The sequence below is a fragment of the Dermochelys coriacea genome, chromosome 2 (assembly GCF_009764565.3).
Source record: "Dermochelys coriacea isolate rDerCor1 chromosome 2, rDerCor1.pri.v4, whole genome shotgun sequence".
Classification (NCBI taxonomy): domain Eukaryota; kingdom Metazoa; phylum Chordata; order Testudines; family Dermochelyidae; genus Dermochelys; species Dermochelys coriacea.
Window position 1 is genome coordinate 43,612,240 of NC_050069.1, and position 21,451 is coordinate 43,633,690.

Sequence of the window (21,451 nt, forward strand, 5' to 3'; positions counted from 1 at the left end):
ATTATATTTTCCTCTGTAATGTGTTTAACGTTCAAGCAGAGCCCCTGAACTGCACAAGGATGGTGATGCTCTCTGTGTGTGCCTTCTCTGTCCAATGCAGAGGAGATCAGCTACCTACATTCTACATCAATGGGACCCTGCTGAGGGCTCTCTGCAGGACTGGTGCATGTGCATGGGGTTACAATCCTCTCCCCTCCCCCGCAACATGGACTACAGCAGACCCTCGCTAGAACGCGGGATTTGGGATCCATGCCAAGTCCTGCGTTATAGCGGGGACCACGTTCTAACAAAATGAAATAAAATGACCGCGTTTGACTGCATTCTATTTTGGGATCCATTGCCGCGACCATGTTCTCACCGAATTCGCGTTCTACTGACGCCCGTTCTAGCTGTACTTGGGTAATACAGCTTTAGACTGTATCAATTCTTCTGTAGAGTTCCTCCCTCCCACCCTCCACTTATGTAGAAGGAGGAAAGGTTCCCAGGGGAAGTCATAAGTAACATCACTTTTTTGGAGCCACTTTGGCCGGAAGATCCCAGGGATTCTAGAGCTCAGGGTCTCTGCATAGATGGCCCTTGCCTCTGTCACATTCCTGCAGATCTGTGGGCATGGGACCAGGAGCTATGCAGAGCTTTGCCTGTGGGGCAGAATCCAGATGGAGGGCTTTAGGCAACCCTGTGAAGAAAGCCTTGCTGGGTCTTTCCTCCATCAGGCCTCTTCCTGTGGTTCAACTTGTTGGCAGGGGATGCTATGGGCCAATGAAAAAGTGTAATATCGCCTCATGGCAAATACTTTGAGTCATGTAGGTCAGTGTTTTTCAAAGTTCGGGTCGCAACCCAGTACTGGGTCGCAACCCAGTACTGGGTTGCAGCATGTAAGGCACTAGGTTGCCTTGCTCAGCAGGGGACCCTAGCGGCTCTGGTCAGCACCCGTTGGCAGTGCTGCCCAGCTAAGGCAGGCTAGTGCCTACCTGTTCTGACACCATGCTGTGGGTCCGGCTTCTAGGCAGGAGAGCCACAGGGCTCTGTATGCTGCCCCCCCCCCCCGCCCCGAGCACTAGCTCCACACTACCGGCCAATGGGAGATGGGAGCGATGGTGCCTGCGGGCGAGAGCCGCACGGAGCTGCTTGTGTGCCTCCGTCTAGGAGCCGGACCTGCTGCTGGCCGCTTCTGGGGTGCAGCGCAGGCCGCGGTGTCAGTCCAGGCCAGAAGCCTGCCTTAGCACCCTGGCTGCACCACTGACCGGGAGCCGCCTGAGGTAAGCCCGTGCCCCAACCCCCTGCCCCAGCCCTGAGACCCCCAAAACCGGAACCCTTTCCTGGATCCCAAACCCCTCATCCCTGGCCCCACCCAAGAGCGTGCATCCACAGCTCAGAACCCTGACCCCCTCCCACACCCCAACCCTCTGTCCCAGCCCTGAGCACTCCCCAAACCTGGAGCCAGCTCCTGCACCCCAAACTCTTCATCCCTGAGCCCAGCCCTGACTCCCTCCTGCACCTCAACCCTCTGCCTGAGCCCAACCCAAACCCCTCATCCCTGGCCCCACCCCAGAGTCCTGACCCCCTCTCGTACCCCTGCCTCAACCCCCTCTCACACCCTGAGCCCCTCATTCCTAGTCCCATCCTGCAGCCCTCACCCCTGCCCCAAAGCTCTCTGCCCCAGCCCTGAGCCCCTCCCACACCCAAACCCCTCATCCCCAGCTCCGTTGGGTTGTGCACATCAACAGTTTTCTTCAGCTGGGTCCCCAGAAAAAAAGTTTGAAAACCACTGATGTAGGCTATTGCCCAAAACCTGCAGTCAAGAATTGGCCCTATCTGAGTTCTCACTTGTTATTTACAAATAGATTAATTGCTTTAGCATTAAGATCACTCTTTTCTTCTTTGCAGGTTTTGTATAAACTGTTTACAAACCATGACTCTCCATGTTCCATACGTAAGCTGATAAAGCATCTATGCACTTTATTCTCGTATCTCTGCCAGTTTGCTAGTATAAGTGTGAGCCCGTGTCTTGAATTTTTGGATACAAAGACTTACCAGCCAAAGTCTCATTCTTGCCTTAGTAATGTTCCAGAGGCTGAATAATATGTTTGTGGGAGAGATCAATAACTTGTCCAGCCAAGAGCCAGAGTTCAGTGAAAAAGAAGATGATGAATGGATTCTGGTTGACTTTATAGGTAAGATGTCTGTTAAATATAACCTCTACAGCAGGAAGCAGGCAGTTATATTTATCATACTTCTGTATAAGGAAGCCAATAGTTCCAAAGGAATTTTTAGCCTATGCGTAAATAACATGGATTTGTGTAAAACAATGAACCACAAAGCATCTTGTGTAAACTGACTAGGGAAACTGACGTCAGTTTCATAAGACTAACAAGTTCAGACCCTAGTAGAACTACTTGTACGGATAATATTTATTTAACACTGAGCAATCTGTATTACACAATTGTATCACTTTTCTGGCAATACTCTCAATTTTTATATCTGACTTGGGAAAGAGTTTCCTCCCTTTTTATTTGTTTATTTGTAAAATGTTTGTGTACATGCTGATGGTAGACTTTTTGTTTGTTTTATTTTCTACTTGCTGCACATGAACTTGGTGATCTCCATCTCCTGCAATCACCTATCTGTTGTGACTTCATCTCAACTGTGGCAACTGGAACAATGGACAATCTCCAATAGACACTTGCACTAACTTTTCAACAGAAGAAGCAGACATCAGTGAAACATCAGCTGCTGACCACTCCCCAGTCTTTTCTTGTTTACCAACTTCCTTAGAGTGTTTGGCTGATGCCAGCGAGTCTTGCTTCATCCAGTTTGACTCATGTCCCATGGAGGAGAGCTGGTTTATTACCCCTCCCCCATGTTTTACTGCAGGTGGATTAACCACTATCAAGGTGGAAACCAGTCCTATGGAGAACCTTCTAATTGAACATCCCAGCATGTCTGTATATGCTGTCCATAATACCTGTCACAGTCTAAATGAGACTAGCTGTGGAGATGAGGAGTTTCATAATCCAAGTAGTCCAAGGTAAGTCTCATTTATTTTTCTATTGGCAATATGATGTAAATACATAAGCCATGAATTACTGCTGAGTGCAAAAGAGTTCAGTAAAATACCTGGTTACAACTTGCTTAGCCCAAATGCCTGAAGAATTAATTAGAAGCTTCAGTTTTAAGAGAATGAACAAAGCACAAATACTCCAACATTTTAAGATAAGCTGATCATAGCTTTATGCCTGATTTTAAAACTCTTGTACATGGTGGCCGTGCTGGGAGTGAATAATCGGATGTCCGGTCTTGGCATTGTAATTAATACTTCTGGGGCCTAATTATCCTATTAGTTGTACACTCCATTCCTATTGAAGTCAGATGAAGTTACTCGCACAACTGATACAATAGACTATCCTATCTAGGTTTCAGAGTGGTAGCCGTGTTAGTCTGTATTAGCAAAAAGAATGAGGATACTTGTGGTACCTTAGAGACTAACAAATTTAGATCCTAATCACATCAGCCAAATCATCAAGGGCTCATTCACCTGCAATGTGATAAATGCCATCATGTGCCAGGAGTGCCCCTCTGCCATGTACATTGGCCAAACTGGACAGTCTCTACACAAAAGAATAAATGGACACAAATCAGACGTCAAGAATTGTAACATTCAAAAACCAGTTGGAGAACACTTCAATCTCTCTGGTCACTTGATTACAGACCTAAAAGTCACAATCTTTCAACAACAAAACTTCAAAAACAGACTCCAACAAGAAATTGCAGAACTGGAATTAATTTGCAAACTGGACACCATGAAATTAGGCTTGAATAAAGACTCGGAGTGGATGAGTCATTACACAAACTGAACCCATTGTTTCATGTTCTCTGTGTGTATATCAATCTCCCCTCTGTATTTTCCAACAAATGCATCCGATGAAGTGAGCTGTAGCTCACGAAAGCTTATGCTTAAATAAATTTGGTAGTCTCTAAGGTGCCACAAGTACTCCTTTTCTTTTTGCGAATACAGACTAACACGGCTGCTACTCTGAAACTAAAAACTATTTCCCCATGCTAATTTTCCCCCTGCTGTTATTCAGACCTCCTTGTCAACTGTTTGAAATGGGCCATCCTGATTATCACTACCAAAGTTTTTTTTTTTTTTTTTTTGTTTCTTTTTTTATTCTCCTGCTGATAATAGCCCATCTTAATTGATGAGTCTTGTTGGAGTTGGTATGGCAACCCTGATTTTTTTTTTCTGTGTGTGTGTATCTTCCTACTGTATTTTCCACTGCATGCATCCGATGAAGTGGGTTTTAACCCACGAAAGCTTATGCCCTACTAAATTTGTTGGTCTCTAAGGTGCCAAAAGTACTCGTCCTTCTTTATCCTATCTAAGTGCTTCCTAGAAATGTAGGCGTGCAAGGGACCTCCAGAAGTCATCTAATCTAGTTCTCTTTGCTGAAGCAGGACCAAGAATACCTAGATTATCCCTGAAAGGTGTTTGTCTAACATCTTAAAAATCTCCAATGATGGAGATTTCACAACCTCTCTTGGAAACCTAGTCCAGGATTTAACTATCCTTTATCGTTAGGAAAAATTTCTAATATTTAACCTAAATTTTCCTTACTGCAGATTTAAGCCCATTACTTTTTGTCCTACCTTCAGTGGACACAGAGAACAACATGTCCTCACCCTCCTTGCCTCCTGTTAAGTGCTGTTATGAAGAGGAGAATAATAAAGATATTTGAAGACTGTTATCAGATCTCCCCTCAGTCATCTTTTCTCAAGACTAAACATGCCCAATTTTTTAACTTTTCCTCATAAATCAGGATTTCTAAACCAAAAGAGAGCAATAAAAATGATAAAAGGTAATTGTGCCCACCCCTGTAGTATCTAAAGTGCCTCTCAAACATTAATGATGTTCTCACAACCACCCTTTGAGGTGGGAGAAGTAACTCAATTGCAGAGACTAGGAACCCAAGTGGGGGGAAAACGTGATTTTTATCCAAGGTCAGGTCACAGGAAGTCTACACAGGTATGCCTACATTGCAGTTAAAAACCCATGGCTGGCCTCTGCCAGTAGAATCAGGCTCATGGGGCTCAAGCTAAGGGGCTATTCAACTGCCGTGTAGATGTTTGGGCTCAAGCTCTGGGACCCTGCAAATTGGGAAGGCCACCAATAAACAATTTATTTTCTCTTGTTAAAGTCAGAAATTATTCTTGCACTAGGATCTGAATCCAAAGGAGGTAACCATGCAGAATGACCACAGTCTCAAACCTATCATGCAATATTTGCCTGGTAGCAGAAGCTATTATTGATATAGCAAAAATGTTTCCTTTATGACCCCACATGTTTTTCCCATATGGTCAAGTTCTGAGAAATAGTAATGTAATTTCTGGGGCCCTTGTTCAGAAGGACTGGACAAATTTGGACTGCTTCTAGCGTTCATCCTCTGTAATAAGAATAAACAAGGATCATCTTATGGTGAGTTTGGTTCTGCGTGTAGCAATGTGCAAGTAATTACCACTGACTTCAATGGCAGCCTAGCTCCCATACCTTTTAGTTTCTTGGTTTGCAACACTTTAAAGAAAATGGGTGATTTTTGTAAAGCGACCTAAGCCAGTGTTTAACAAGCATGGGGCTGACACTGAAACTCTGTGTTCTTGGTATCAAGGGCCTGTTTCTTTGGGAGATCCTGGCACCATAGCTCTGGCTGAAGTCAGTGGGAGCTGTGGGTACACTGCACCTCTGAAAATTGGGCTCTGAAGAAATCTGTTACAACTGTAAGGTGCCCTAATACCATGGGGATGGGCATAGTATAAGGAAAACAGAATAGACTCATTTGTAAGAACCTACAGTCAGTAGCAGCAATTTAACAGAAATGGTTGCAAAATTTAGATGGTGAAATTTGAGTGAGAATTGTGTCATTCAAGAGTATATGGATCTGTTGCTTTCCCCTTTCCTCAGATTCAGATATTGAATTATTGCGATGGCTTTGGCTTTAATTTAGGGATGCTGGTATAAGCCATTCCAGAACTATATCTTGTACCTCTTATTAATGCAGCACTACTTAAATATGTAATTAAATTAAAGGGCCAGATACTCACTTAGTATAAATCAGCAGCATCCCTCTGAATTCAATGGAGCTGTGCATTCAGCTGAGGATGTGGCCCAAGTATCGCTATTAAATACTAAGACTCGGTGAAATTAATGGGAATTAGGTGTCTAAATGCTTTTTGAGGATCTTGGCTAAATATTTTGTCTATCATTTCATGTACAAGATAATTATTTTGGAGAACAAAATTGTAACTGGCTTGCTCTAAAAGGTTAAAGTTGAGATGAAATAACAGTAACTGAGAGAAGATATAATAACTGTTCAACTAAGCTGACAATACAGTAAAATGTTGTCTTGAAGTGTCTAGTTGTTTAATGGTTGGCCATTTAACATTGTAGGGCCAGGAAAAGCTGCTTAAGGCACACTGGCACAGTAAGTACTACTGCTTTGGGACAGTACTTTTTGTTTGATCGGTCTGCTTTGTAAATAAACTTGTATATCAAAACTGTACCAGTTTTAAGACTAATCTCAGTGTCAACTTAAGTTACTTGGTCAGTTCTAATTCTGCTATAACAAGCAAAATATACTGCTAAGTACAGAAGAGTGGCTTTTTAAAATGTTGATGATTAGGGTTCCAATCTTTCTAGCTTTTATGTGCAAACAGTGAAGTCACTGGGGGTACATCTCCACTGCAGAAAAACACCCACGTGAGTCTCAGACACCATGTCAACTGGCTCCATCTCCCACTATGTTTACATTCCCCTTCCATCAGAAGCCCAGGCAAGGCAGATGGGTGGCTAGGTCTCAAAGTACATTGGTAGCTCACTAATGCATACACCGTGGCTTATTGTTATGGATAATATGAAATCCATGTATGTATTAGATATTGATGTACTTCTCTGGCTGATGACACGAGTCAAAAACATGCTCAAGACATACACAATTAGCTTACTAATGCCTGATCAATTATGGTTTTATTGTTGTAGTGATTGTATTTTGCTACCATAACTGTGCTTGTTCCAGAAGTTCCCTTATTACTGTCTTCATTCAGAGTTTCAACTCTGATGTGTTTTTTCTAAGAACATGTTAATGTATCACATGAAGCCAGTGATAGTCATAATTACAGGAGCCTACATGCAAGTTCAGTTGATCTGCATAAAAGGAAAAAATAAGAGCAATTCCAGCATGAAATGACTAGAGTCAGGGAGGGCAGAATGTCAACTTGGACATTATACTGACTGGCTCTTGTCTGTCAGTTTACTAATCTGCAAAGGGAGGTAAGTCTGGAATAGGCATTCAGTGCATAATTCGTCTTGGGCCTATATCCTTCAATCCATTCATTTTGTGCTGCTCTGCTGGCACAAAGTGAATGTGTTTTGACTGCAACTCTTTGCTGGTAGGAAGTCAAGGGAAGCAGGGGAATCTGTTCCAGTGCCAGTTGTACACATGCACATGGTCTGACAGCATGGAGTGCAGTAGGCAGACCGGGGCATAGCAGCATGTTCTACTATACAGATTTTACTGTACAGTGTAAGGTTCTTCCACTCGTGGAAACAGAGACATGCTAGGGCTGAATTTGTTTAACTGACTCCCTGAGGGCCCCATCTCTGTTCCCTAAACTATAAGAGTCATCCAAAAAGGGTGGTGGTAAAGTTGCATACTACCACTTTGTGTCCCATAAAAGCATCTGCTATACAGGTAATGTCACAACTATCAAGCCACCTTGATGGAGAGGTTTGTGGAAGTTGTTTTTAAAAATTTGTATGGGCTTTGGAAAGCTCTTATGTTACAAAACTTAAGAACAACCCTCAAACACCATACATCAGGCTGTGGGGGTTGGAGGGAAGAGGATTTTACCTTTGCATAGGTTGATGATGCCCCATACTGTGTGATGGGATGTCTTTACAGCAGTCTGACTTTGAGAGGCATGAGGGAATCAAAAGGACAGGCTGAAGAAAGATCTTTAATATCAGTTACCCATGGCATTTCACACAGCTGATCTGACTTGAATGGCTTAAGTGGTCTACCTTTCCAGGTCTTATGCATGAACACCATGTTTGGATTTTCCTGCATGGCTGGCAACCCAAACAATCTTTTATTAGTGCCCTTTATTTTCACACAGCCTAAACTATCCGTGTGCAAGATGACCTTTAACCATAACATCTAGTAAATATTTACTAATTCTTCTGAGGACAGTGATATACATGCTGCCTTCTGTATTTAATGCATTATATAATCTTTTGGGCATTATGCCATTAGTTCATGAATACCAGCAAGCTGGAAAGTGCATTATGTCCAAAAGATTAAATATTGAATCAGAACTACAAAAGGCAATATAGCACAGTCATTTACAGAGAGGATGAGAGTAGATGAAACAGACCTATTATCAACTCACTCCCTAAAATGTGCTAAAGAACTACATCAGAAAACTTCATGCCTTGTGTTACAGGATAGGGTCACCTAATGGAAGTGATTTGTGTAAACATCTATATAGGCTTGGCAGAATTTGATTATTTTTAAATAACTTTGATGGATTATGTCTGTTTATTTTTAAGCACTTTTTTTTATTTTTATCTATTTAAATTCTCCCAGTTGCAGGAGATTATTAGGGGTGGAAGGGCCAGGCAGTGGGGATGTCGGACAATAATTTAATGGCATTACACATTGAGATCCAAAACGTAAAAGCATTCTAACCATTAAAATACAAATTGTCAACATTACATGTCAAAGTATACACAGTAAATATCCTGAAATCAGGCTCTTAAGTTCTCCAAGCAGCATTTTTCTTATTTTGCCTATCTGTACATTTCAGTTATTGATTAGAAATATTTTTGTGTGCGCGCATGATGAAATTGATGTTTAGTGACATTTACTGATACAAAACTAATCCTTCCAAGCCTATCTGTATTCACTCAGCTAGAAGAAAATATATTCCTTTAATAAACTTATCTAGATCTCAAAGTGCTAGCTGAACTGTAACTGTAACATTTGTGTGTTAAATTTTAGAACGGAAGCGCGAAATGAAATGGGGCAGCATATTCATTGCTACGTTGCCACTCTTGCCGCTCACTCAAGTTTTCTGGAACAAACCAAGAGTTTTCGTCCAACCCAGTGGATAAAAGAACATAATGAAAGACACCATCTCAACAGAAACAGTCTCCGTCGCCAAAATCTTACCAGGGATTGCCACTCTCGGCAAATCAAGCACAATGGATTGTTTGTTCACCAGCCTTGCCAGCGTCAGTACAATTACTGAAGGCTTTTGAGGTTTTAATCCTATCAGTTAATTGCTCTTAGCTTGCTCTTGTTTTAATGTATAGATAATGAAGGTGTGATCAATCTGAAGCTGATCATCAATCATTTGAACACAATCGTGACTAGTGTTACATTAGTTTGAAACCACATTTACATATAGCAAGGCATTTTGTGATACACTCTAGGTCCTAAATGGTTATCTTAAATATTTCAGTGTCTTGGAAATGTGTGTGAGTCTGGTTTTTAACTTTACTACGATATATGGATGGGTTTTTAAAGAAAATTCTAACAAAGATGGAACATGCATTCTTCAGTCATATGAAGTTACAAAATTATTGGGGTCAGCCATACACTTCAATAACTAGTGCTTTTGACAGCTTTATATGTCTGTGTATATACTGTGTACACAGTTATACTCTAACATAAGCATTAAAAGGCTATAGTTGCCAATGGATTTGGAGTAGATGTCACTAAACTCTTACTGAAAGAAGGATAACTAGATTTAATCTAAATTCAGGGGTGAAAGTAAGTTAGAGGATTTGCCGGTTCACCGGAGTCCTGAGCAGGGGGCATGGCCTCAACCGGAAGAGGCGTGGCATCAACCGGAAGAGGCAGGGCCTTAAATCTCTGGGATCTGGCAGAGTTTTAAAGGGCCTGGGGCTCCGCGGTGATAGCAGCTGCCGGAGCCCCGAGCCCTTTAAATCTCCGTCTGAGCCCGGCTGCCCAAGCCCTGGGGTAGCGGTGACTGGGCTCCATCGGGGATTTAAAGGGTGCCTGGTCTCCAGCTGCTGCTACCGCCCTGGCCCTTTAAATCCCCACCGGAGCCCCACCGCCGCTACCTCAGGGCTTCGGCAGCAGAGCTCTGGCAGGGATTTAAAGGGCCCCAAGGCAGTAGCAACGGCTGGAGCTCCGGGGCCCTTTAAATCCCCGCCAGAGCCCCACCGCCACTACCCCAGGGCTGTAAATTGCCCTCTGGGAAAGCCAGTCCTGGTACGGCGCACCGGCTCTTACCGGTACACTGTACCAGGGCGTACCAGCTTACTTTCACCTCTGTCTAAATTAGATATTATCTGCTTGCATTAAACAGTTTAATTGGGGTTGTCAGGTACTTCATATAAGCAGCAGAAGAGAGTAAAATGTCCACCTGATAATACTGGAATAAGATGTGGCACAAATGTTACAGGTATTTGGAGAGGGACAGGTATTTGTGCCTTATATGGAGTGAAATGAAAAGTAGACCTATGGGTTATTTAAATATAGACACTTAACTCAAAGATTCCATCAGTATTTTAGATCATGCAAACTTTGCTCTCTTCCCCCCCCTCCTTTTTTTTTTCCCCTTCTTTTTCCTTTCTCCACTTTTTTCTTTTCATTGGGGAGAGTATACATCCATTACATACCTCCCAAAACTTGGTTTAGTTTATCTGTAGTCTGAACCAAAGAGAAAGGGCTAGACTGACTGTCTTCTGTAATAGGTCCATCCGCAGCTGCAACACCTTCTGCAGAACCTATTCTGGTGGATGGTGAGTACAGGTGGGCTTCCGAGCTGCTGATACTGCCTCGAATTGATCAAGTGATAAATTAGGAATGGCTCACAAGCTGCTGGATGGAAAACCTGTTTCCAGATAAGGTCTTGCACCCCTCCCAACTTTTTCCCAATGAGAGAATAAAGTCGAGGTGGCCATGACTGGAAGTGATGAAAGGCATAATATTATAAATACATTCTAACACTACTAGTCTTCCAGAATTAAACAGTGCTAGGAGGGTATATAAAAGTGGAGATGTAGGAGCTACATTAACAGTGGATATTTCATTGCTCATGTGGCATAAAAACAGAAAAATATCTAACTTGATGTTAATTTTATAGACTAGTGGAGGAGAGGGGAAAGTACAGAACATTAAACATCCTCTTAAAAAATATTAAAATCTTGCATGATCTTCTGGAAGAAAGCATGCCTTGAAAGGCAAAGCTACCAAATTTGATAGTGTAGATTCTTCTAGACCACCACACTACAAAATCAACCATGATAGATAATTCTTGGAAATTGGAGTAAAGCAAGGAACGAGTGCGGGGCGGGGAGAATAGTGAAGCTTTACTCTTCCTCTTTCGTTTCCAGTGCTTCACCTGTGATCACTGCTTTTCCTGCATTTGCTGCTAAGGCATATAAATGTTAGTCACATTCAACAATGTCTTCCAGCTGAAATCATGTGGAAAAGCCTCAACACTATAAAACGTGTATATGGGTGGCTTTAATTTTTATGATTAGATGAGACCAATAATGCTTAAGAATTATTTCAAACCTATGAAATGTTCTTTGAAATGTGGCCAAATGTTTCAATTTTGCGGATACAAAAACCTAATGCCTTGAAGTAATCTTGCAGTATGAGTAGCACTGCATATAATATATGCAGGCTGAACTCTCGTGGAGCGTAATCTTCCTAATCCTGTAGCAAATAACCTTCTGGTCCCCAATTCCATTCAAATACTCCATTTTTTCTGATTTTAGTTAGCAGTTTAACTGCCATGTGTATCTATAAATGTAGCACTATCTACATTGCTTTTGTTCATACTCCTGTCATCTTACTGGGGTATATCCCTAGAAGTGCTGGGAGGTCATCTAGTCTAGCCTCCTGCACTTAGGCTGGATCACATCTATAGACCATCCCTGAAAGCTGTTTAGTCTAGCCTGTTCTTTAAAACTTCCAGGGATATGGAACATAGGTTTTGCTTTGAGTGATTATGTATGAGTCTAAGTGCTTAATGCCAGTTCAGAATGTAGATGATTTTTGTTGGTGTTCTTACCTCTTCTTTCTTTAGTGATGCATATCCATATATATATACAGTGATATTTTCCTCTGGGCTAGAAACTCTCAATTATTTATCCAAGAATAATTTTGTAGCTTCACCAATCTCAAATTCCTAGAATCTCTCTCATTTGCACAAAGAGATCTTAATTTTGCTTCTGGTATGATTCCTTTTAATTTCAAGTTTTCCTCTGCCCTTCTTTCATCTTTTCTGCGTGCGCGCGTGCTCGCGCACACACACACATATTCACTTTCCAGCACAAGAGACTCCTTGCTTTAATTTTTCTCTTCCTAAATAACTACTTTCCTTCAGCTTTAATTTTTCTAAGGTTAAATGAAGGAAGATGGAATCTCCACCTCTCTGAATTAAAAGGGTTTTGTAATCCTTTAACTTTTTACTGGAGGGGAAGTGCATGGCTCCCAAGAATTAGAATTGGAGCCTCCTTTTTTCAGTTGGCAAGTAAAAGCAATTTTAGACTGCTCCTAAAAAGTGGGAGATACTAATCCTTTTTTTTTTTTTATACTATATTACTGGATAACTTTCTAGTGATGAAATCCTATATCTTTCAGGATATAAACTTTTTTGTTGCACAAAAGCTGTGCCTCTCAATTCTTAATATTGGAAACCATGCTATATTGTATGAAATGTATACAGTACTTCATCAGTGACTTTTTTTTGTTAATTTTGTCTTGCATATTTATGTTGTTAGTTCTATTTTGTGCCTGGAGTTCTTGGGCAGTTTTTTTGTTGTTGTTCTCTAGTAGTGTATGAGTTATATGGCTTTTTATATGGTTTTTGAACAGTAGTAAAACATATTGTTTGTTGTAAAAGTGGAGGCCTTGCACTGTCTCAGATGCTGATTCATTAATTTTGTTGAAACTGTGTTTCCGTATGTATCGGTCAATAGACAGATGTGTTGTAAACAAACCTGTGCCTTCTAGGTTTAACTTGTACACAGCAAACTTGAAAATTCAAAAGGGACATTTCAGTTAAGATAAATACTGTACATCAGTCTATGCATATATGGCAGCTGCTTTCTGGAGCCACTTTCTCAACTTGTAGCAGTTCTTTTGATTATCAAAGGTTGTCTGGTTCTTAGTTTGAATAGGCAGTTTGATACAAGCTGAACAACAACAAAATACAGCACTTTGCCAAAAAGTAGCATTGCTTAAACAATGTGTATTTAATAACACAACTTCCTGTATTTTGGTTTCATGGTGCATCTTGTACTTCATGAAGAAACGTATGATCTTAACTATCAATAAAAATTGCCCTATTATTAAAGTAGCTTGTCTGAGTCTTTTTTTCCATATTATAGTTAAATTCCAAATGTTTGAGCACTAATTTTGGACTGTATATAAATACAATTATCACAACAAAATGACCTTTGTAGTTCAAAATTCTCTGTTCTGGGGGTACAATAGTAATGGGCTACATTGCTCTTCCAGCAGCTGTAAAACAAATTGTGCTCTTGGTATCCATAAGTGGGAATGGCAAAGGGTAAACAAAGTTCCAATTCTAACAATTGCAGGCTCAACTTCCTTTTGCTTATTTTAGTGGCTACACTGTCAGCTCAAACTGATGTCAAATTAATACTAAATATTTGTGAGGATTCTATCTTTCCAATGAAGAAAAAACGAGGGGTACTGGTGGCATCTTAGAGACTAACAAATTTATTTGGGCATAAGCTAAAATCCACTTCATCAGATGCGTGGAGTGGAAAATACAGTGGGAAGATAGATAGTACATGAAAAGATGGGGGTTGCCTTTCCAACCCCCATCTTTTTGTGTACTCTGTGTGTGTAATTACACACACACAGAGTACACAAAAAGATGGGGGTTGGTAAGGCAACCCCCATCTTTTCATGTACTATCTATCTTCCCACTGTATTTTCCACTCCACGCATCTGATGAAGTGGATTTTAGCCCACAAAAGCTTATGCCCAAATAAATTTGTTAGTCTCTAAGGTGCTACAAGTACTCCCCATTGTTTTTGCTAACAGAGACGAACACAGCTACCACTCTGATACCTTTCCGATGATGAATGGTCCAACCTTCCTTGTAAGGGGTGTCTGCCTCCAACTGTTTGCCAGATTACCATACAAAAGCCACAGAATCTTGATCCAAGTGAGGATTCTGAGATACTGTTAAGGATACAGGAAGGTATGGCCTGTACTAGGAAAATGACCCATTGCTGCTGGATACAGTAAGCAATGGTCTTGTCTCTGCTAGCAAAATGTTCAAAAACGTCCCACTGATTTAACTTCACCTACCAGTATTTGCCCTGGGAACACTGGTCTAGACATCCCACTGGCTGCTGGCAGTTTTGAACACAATACTGATTAGACTTGCTTCAGGACTAGCTGATGTTGTTTTTAACATTTGCTGAGTGTCTTCTGCTAATGTTAACATCAGTAGCATTGAAACCTAGTGGAGATGGGGCCGATGAGTGTCTCTCCTTTTGCCTGCTCCCTTCGCCTGATATTGAAAATGGTTTAACTGCTGCTGTAGATAGGTATTGTAAATAGCTTTCTCCCACTACATCAAGCATCATCAAAACATTGTTCTACTAGGTCCTTATTACACCTAATGATGCTACAAGTCTTGTACTCCTTTCTGTGGCAATTTAAACCACTTTCAGTACCAATAAGAAGAGTTTTGGGGTGGGGAAGGGCAGGGCAGGGGAGAGAATTGCTAACACTCATTGTCAGCAATGAGCTCCTTATGTGGATGGTCACATATAGCTGAACATATGTATTATATATATTTCATGCCATATCACCTTGGGCTGTGCCCTAGCCAAATAACATAGACTTGGTGACCCTGTAATGGAAAGAGACAATGTGCAGATACGAGTCAAACACCTCATTTAAAGAGGGATTGTCTGGGAAGCAAAGTAGAGGGTGTGCTTCCTCTGTAAGAGAGTCTTCACTAGACTTTTATCTAGAATTAATTGACAGTTAATTTGTGGTATTTAATTGCTTTGTGAAAGCAAGTGTAGACACTTCACATACTCACTGGGCCCCATAAGTGAGCACTCGCCTTTACCTTGAGTTAACTGGCAATCTGCTAATCTAAGGGTAGAGTGACCCTATCTGCCTGTAAAATAGATTTATCAATACATTTCTGTATGTTGACGCCTGAAAGCAGTTTCAACCTATAGTACTTATTGAAATCAATTATAAAAGTTAATTACATTATAGGGCTTCAAAGTTAATGTAAATTTGAGTGTTGCTGCTTACTTGAGTCCTGTCCCCACACACAATCCCTTGTCTTGTGTTGGCATCTAATTTAGATTATGCTCATGTTAGCTTTACCCTATACCCACAATTGGTCAGCCAATCTATCAGGTGCTAACACCGCTGCTCTGTAGCATGGAGCCAGGCTAGCTCTGCTTGAGTGCTGCTAGTCCTCCAATGCCTTCCCATAAATCCTCCTGTGTGCCTAGAAAGAACAGATGAGGTCTCCCCACAATTCCCTGAGGGGAAAAAAAAATACATAGAGCTGCTCAACTTACTGCAGTAGAAAGAATAATGTTAGGATCCACCTGGATTTGCCATACATGAATGAGTGCATTACTAGTGTGGACACAGCAGTGTGTTATTTTCACAGTGTGGCCACTTGCACTTGAGCTAGGTAAATGCAAGGGAAGTAACTTGAATTAACTCTGCAGTGAAGACACTCACCCTTAATCTGTTCCCAGGGAAGACAGCAACCTCTCTGGAATTATGGGATTTCCTGCACTTTCTTCTGGACTAATGGTACTGGTCCCTGCCAGAGGTGGGATTGTGACTAGCTGGACCACTGCTCTAACCCAATATGATCATTCCTATGAACAGGTATGTTTTACCCCTTGTATTGTTCAATAAAGTGTAAACTTCAAAAAGCCCAGTTCTATGACTTGTGACTGTGTAATTCTTATGTATGAAAAAAATCAGTGGAGTGTTTTTTTTATTTTCCAAGTAACTCAAAAATAGTCAAACTGAATTTCCAGGGGAAAAAAAAAATCGCCCATTTGCTGAGAGAGTACAATGTTGAAGTTTTCATTCCCAAAGGAAAAAACGTATAGAGGGTTATGAGCTTAAGAAAACAAGGAGCTATATAATGAGGCCTGTCTACAGGGAAAGTTTTTTTACCAGTTATACAGGTATAATTATACCCATGTAGTTAAACTGCTATAGCTATGCTGGTATAGCTCCTCATATGGACACTTTTTCTGGAATAGGAGTGGAGTTTTTGTTTCCAGTTTGGCTTAAACTGCTTCCAAAGTAAACAGAAAAAAGCCCTTCTTATACCAGAATAAAAGTGTCCATAATTGTATCTGTTTAACACCTCATCTTATACCAATATAACTTTTCTTTGTAGGCAAGCCCATAGCTATTGATGTACCTCTAATCACCATAGTATCATTTGAATTACACCTCTTCAGTAGTTAAAACTGTAATGGATCCCTAATCATTATATTTTCTGATTCAGCCGTGCAATGTATGCTTTCTTAGTGGAGTTTTAGTGCATATTCTTAACCCACCTCCATTTTCACACTTCATCATCCAATGACACATGCAAATGAGAGTCAAGGTTTCTGAGTATGTGTGTGTGTGTTTCTCTCTCTCTCTCTCTCTATGAGAATGAGTCATTTCTATCATAGGAAAAGTCGTGCTAGGACATGTTTGCAACACCATTGTCCCCTTGACATCCTTAAAACACAAATTAACCTTTCAGAATAGAGGAGACTGAACACAGGCTGAGAAATGTGAATAATAAAATTCAGTTTTGATAGTCTGACGATTAAGGGAAGGGCACCATCTCATCCTATCTCCATAAGGCCCTATCTACAGTATACACCTGGCCTAAATGTGATAGTCATCTAGCCATCCTATAGCAAGGATCAGGACTGTTGAGAAAATTCCCCTATTCTAGTGGCAAGATGGTTGAGGGCATGGTGTGAATTGGAGAGCTGCTCAACAACCCTCTTCCGAGCCCCACCGAGAGAAGCAACCAGTGGCTGGAGGGAAGTGGGGAGCTGTTTAACAACCCAGTCACATTAAGAGATTGTGGGAGCAGAGATAGACTCAACAGTTCGCTGAACCACAATGGGAAGTGTAAACAGGGGCCCGTGGAGCAGATACCTTCTCAACAACTCTGTGGTCCTATTGAGAGAAGCAGCCACAAAGAGTGGAGTGCTGGTAGTAATCTTTTTTCCAGTTCCATTGCTGCCCATACCACAGCTCTAGTGTTCCCTGAGCTTTTGTACTATGGTGCCAAATATGGTTATGATGTGCTGAGTTTGGTCTACGGTGAGCCCTGTCTATTCCAAGTACATTTCCTAAAATGTTTCCATCATTGCTAACAATAATTCAGTCCCACAAAAATTAAGCAACAATGGGAGTCCTAGTGTAGGATGGGCAAGGTCTGTTGTCACCAATTTAATCATTGTTTTACCTAATCCTGCTCAGATCAGGTCTTAACAACATTGTTGTTAAAAGGCCTGCAGCAGCTAGTAGAGCTGAACCAGTGTTAGCAACGGAGGAAAATTTTGAAAAATGTCTTTTAAATATAAACAATGGATCACTAGCTGCCAACAGCCTTTATAATACTGTTAGTTACACTATGGGGTTAGAAACTATGGCAATAATTAACAACCCATGTAAGCCATGGCTCAGGGGTGCTCAAACTAGGGGTGCTGGGACTGCAGCAACACCCGCTAGCTTGAAACGGTTTCCATCATATACAGGGTTTACAGTTTTGTTCAATGGCTCTCAGCACCCCACCCCATATAAAAATTGTTCCAACACCACTGCCAGGGCTATGTCTGTGTGCTGGCCTCTTTCTCCAATATATTTTGCATCATGTAGCTGCTCTGTTGCCCTTAATGTAGGTGCACTGCATTGGAGCAAGCTATGACTTACTCCAGTTTGAAATGCATAAGCTACTCATACAGTGCCTCTGTGCTAGAGGTTTGTACTGATGTAAGTACAGGGTGCAATAATAAACCCGACCCAGTGTAGGAAGGGCCTCAGGCTCCCAATGTTGCTAACACCAGTGGGCCATTTTTTGACATTTCCCCTAGTTTAAACAGAGATGGAGGTATTGTGAAAATTTCCCACTGTTGTCCAACAGTAGTGCAGTTCCAATGATGGGAGTGCTAATATAGACTGGTCACTGGCAGTTTTATCACCCTATTGTCTAGAGCAGTGGGCAGAATGCCTGAGCTGTCTATACTACAACTTCCATCATTGCTTCAACTGGAGGATCTGCACCAATGGCAATTTACAGTTACTAAGCTGACTGCTCAACGTTAAAATAAAACCACCCACAGCTGTGTCTAGCATTATTCTGCTTCCATTGCTGGCAAACACATACAAAATTGTCTACTGTGGATATTCTCATTGTGGAAAGGGCCTACATTTACAACCCTTTGTTGCAATATTAGCTTTAGCCTTTTTGAACTAGTATCAGTGAGGCACCTATTGTTCTTTTGAGGTTGCTGAATTATATAAAACATATTACTTGGGGGTTGTGTCAATGGCATGTGAATTCTGCCTTCTAATTTTACTATTAGCACTTACAATTTATCATTAACTATTTAAATATTGCTCCTCTTACAAAGCATAAATAGTAATAAAGATTGGAAAATAATCCTTAAGAACACATTTTCCTCCATTTGGAAAAACTGTGGCTTGTTACTGTGTACTAATTGCAGTTCTGATGATATCAGCTCCAAATCTGGTTCCTGATCATAAAGAAACATAAGACTTAATTTGTAAAATAATTGCTTTCCTTCCCCCCATCTTCTTTCCTTTGACAATCTCACAGTCTGATATTGCATTTTGTTTTATTTCGATTGTAAATTCCTTGTAAATTCCTTTTTGTATGTAAGGAATTGTGCACTGAACTGGCACTATGTAAATAATATTGAACATTCAGATGTCCCTTTACATGTTGAAAGTTTTGTACATACACTAACTAATCCTCTACCATCTCTGGGAGGCAGGAGCTGTATCCTTATGTTATGGATGGGGAACATGAGGCAGAGAGACGTTGTGGCTTGTCCAAGTTCACATAGCCAGGAATGGAATTCAGAACTCCTGATGCCCAGTCCTGGGCAGTACCACAAAACAATGCTACCTCCCAAAACATGGCCTTCTCATTGTTACACCACACAAAGGGAAGTCCCAGCAGTAAGTATAACTAAAAATATGACTTCAGTGTAAAGGAGAATTTAGCTGACTGCTACAAGATTCATATTTTTCCTATAATGGGTCTTCTCAGAGACCTCCTTTTGGCAGGGGGAAACAGAGCAGCCGGGCATCTTTGCTGGTTACCAGGGTTTGTGGCACATGGAAGATGGGAGCTGGCCAGCTTTGTGGATGAGGAGATGGGTCTGAAACCTGGGAAGAAAGAATCGGGGTATGTCCACACTTAAAATGCTACAGTGGCACCGCTGCAGCTGCATCACTGTAGCTCTTCAATGTAGACACTACCTATGCTGGCAGGAGGGGTTCATAATAATTCTTCCATTGACCTAGCACTGTCTCAAGCAAGGGTTAAATTGGTATAGCTTCATCTCTCATGGGTGTGGATTTTTCTCACATCAAGAGGTATAGCTAATACAATGGAAGTTCCTAGTGTAGACCAGGCCTCAGAGTGGGCAGACAAACCTCAACATATGCTACCTGCATTAAATTAATGGGGTAGCCATAACGTTACCACTGAACACGGCCTAAAATGACCAAATTCCAGATTTAACTTGAAAGCTGTAACCCCAGAAATTAAATTTCAAATTTCAAAGCTGAAAGTCTGTTAGGCAATAATTTACACATCACATAGAAACAGAGAAAGGGAGAGTAGTGGGTATTTGCAATTCTGCTTTAACCACCCCTCTTTGATCAGGGCCAGTTCAAGCAGATCCATGGGTTTCTGCATAGTAATCTGATTGCCCTCCAAGGTCCCATGTGCAACATCCTCCACCCCATTTGATCCACATTCCTTTCCCATGCCAGCTGTGGGGGCAGAGGTATAGACCTATAGGGGTTGGATAATAGGGAATCTGTCTAGAATTGCTGCATGTGTCTGTGGAGTGAGTATGGGAAATAGTGGATGGGTGCTTCCTATGTTAAAGGTAGTGAGAGGAAATCTGCATTGTGTCCCAGCCATGGCCAAGATAAGGAGGGGGGCATGTAGAGAAATTCAGATTCTCTAGGGCTCAAATTATTATCACTTTGAAGCTTACAGCCAGCTTTGACTATATCATACGCCACGACACAGAGAAGTGAAAGCTTTGAACATGAAACTAACTTCAACCTGCCTTTGTAGGAAAAAAAACCCAAGAGACAAGGGTCCTCTACAGCTGCAGGTTTGATAGCATTGTCTGAATCAGCCTGGTCTCTCACCAGTCAGGAACCAGACACATCTTCGTATAATTCCCAGCTCAGAGGACCTAGCGTGTTAGCAGTGACAAGAAACCCAGTGCTAGAGCAAGTCTCTTGCCTCTAATTCACTTTCCCCCCTCTATGAAATGGATATAGTATTCTACCTGCTTCATAGGGGTGATGTGGGAATTAGTTAGATATTTGTAAAGTATTTTGATCATGAAGAGCATTCAGTATTTTATTTTTATGTTCCTATTTTCAGTGGCTTAGAATCTACTCCCAAAACTACTTCTTGAACTGAAATTCCTCATGCTTAGTCACAGCTCAGAGGTGAATTTGTGCTAGAAAATTTGAAGACAATCAGTCCTCTCCTTTCTGAGTGTCAGTGTGAGACCATATGCAGTGTTAGGTAAGGAGAGGGTTAATACACTATTATTAACAGGTGTTGCTCCTCAGTGTAGGGATTGCAGAGGAACCTTTTAAGGAGGGGTATAGAAATGGATGCCTTCTTAATAGGCTGAGGAGCAACTGCGAATAAAAGGATAGGGTTGTGGTGGTGGAGGAGGAGCCCTTAACTTTATTAGTACTGAAGGCAAAAGACCAGATTTTCAGCCACATAGAGACAAGGGTAAGACTATCTGACAAAGCCAACTTCTTCCACTGTAATTGAGACTATAAGAAAAAGAAACTGGTTTTCCCCCAGGGTAGGACTACTGAGTGTTTCCATCATGAGTAAAGGTCAAGGGATCCAAATGTATCCATCTAGACAAAGAAGAAAGGGGATACTATTGAGAATCAAAGAAATATGGCTCTTTGGTTTGACTTATGAAGCCACATTGCTTTTCATGTGTCAAGCCTGGCTGAACTAAAACGAATGTGTTAAAGGCAGTGTCCTTTGTCTACCATAGACTGTTAAAATGTGTTAGTTGGTATGTTAACATGTGCTAATGTTATACAATCCTTGCCAATATCTG

At 41.4% G+C, this 21,451-nt stretch overlaps 2 protein-coding genes across 14 annotated transcripts in view; both read left to right on the forward strand.

Moving 5' to 3' along the window:
* TP53INP1 (tumor protein p53 inducible nuclear protein 1) overlaps positions 1–13,389 on the forward strand; it is a 63,648-nt gene extending 50,259 nt beyond the window's left edge. For 6 of the 13 annotated variants that reach the window (XM_043507589.1, XM_043507587.1, XM_043507588.1 and 3 more), the window contains 4 exons: positions 1,888–1,933; positions 2,061–2,174; positions 2,680–3,028; positions 9,051–13,389. In XM_043507589.1, coding sequence (XP_043363524.1) covers positions 1,888–1,933; positions 2,061–2,174; positions 2,680–3,028; positions 9,051–9,300 — 759 coding nt within the window. In that variant the 3' untranslated portion in view covers positions 9,301–13,389. Of the gene's footprint in view, positions 1–1,887; positions 2,175–2,679; positions 3,029–6,442; positions 6,477–9,050 lie in introns of all 13 variants that reach the window. The other 7 variants (XM_043507593.1, XM_038389474.2, XM_043507595.1 and 4 more) reach the window with 6 other exon arrangements.
* Positions 13,390–14,858: 1,469 nt separating this feature from the next.
* Positions 14,859–21,451, forward strand: part of CCNE2 (cyclin E2) — a 28,790-nt gene continuing 22,197 nt past the window's right edge. Inside the window, exon 1 of the mRNA XM_043507586.1 lies at positions 14,859–15,944. Within this exon, the coding sequence (XP_043363521.1) occupies positions 15,925–15,944 (20 nt within the window). The 5' untranslated portion in view covers positions 14,859–15,924. The remainder of the gene's footprint in view (positions 15,945–21,451) is intronic.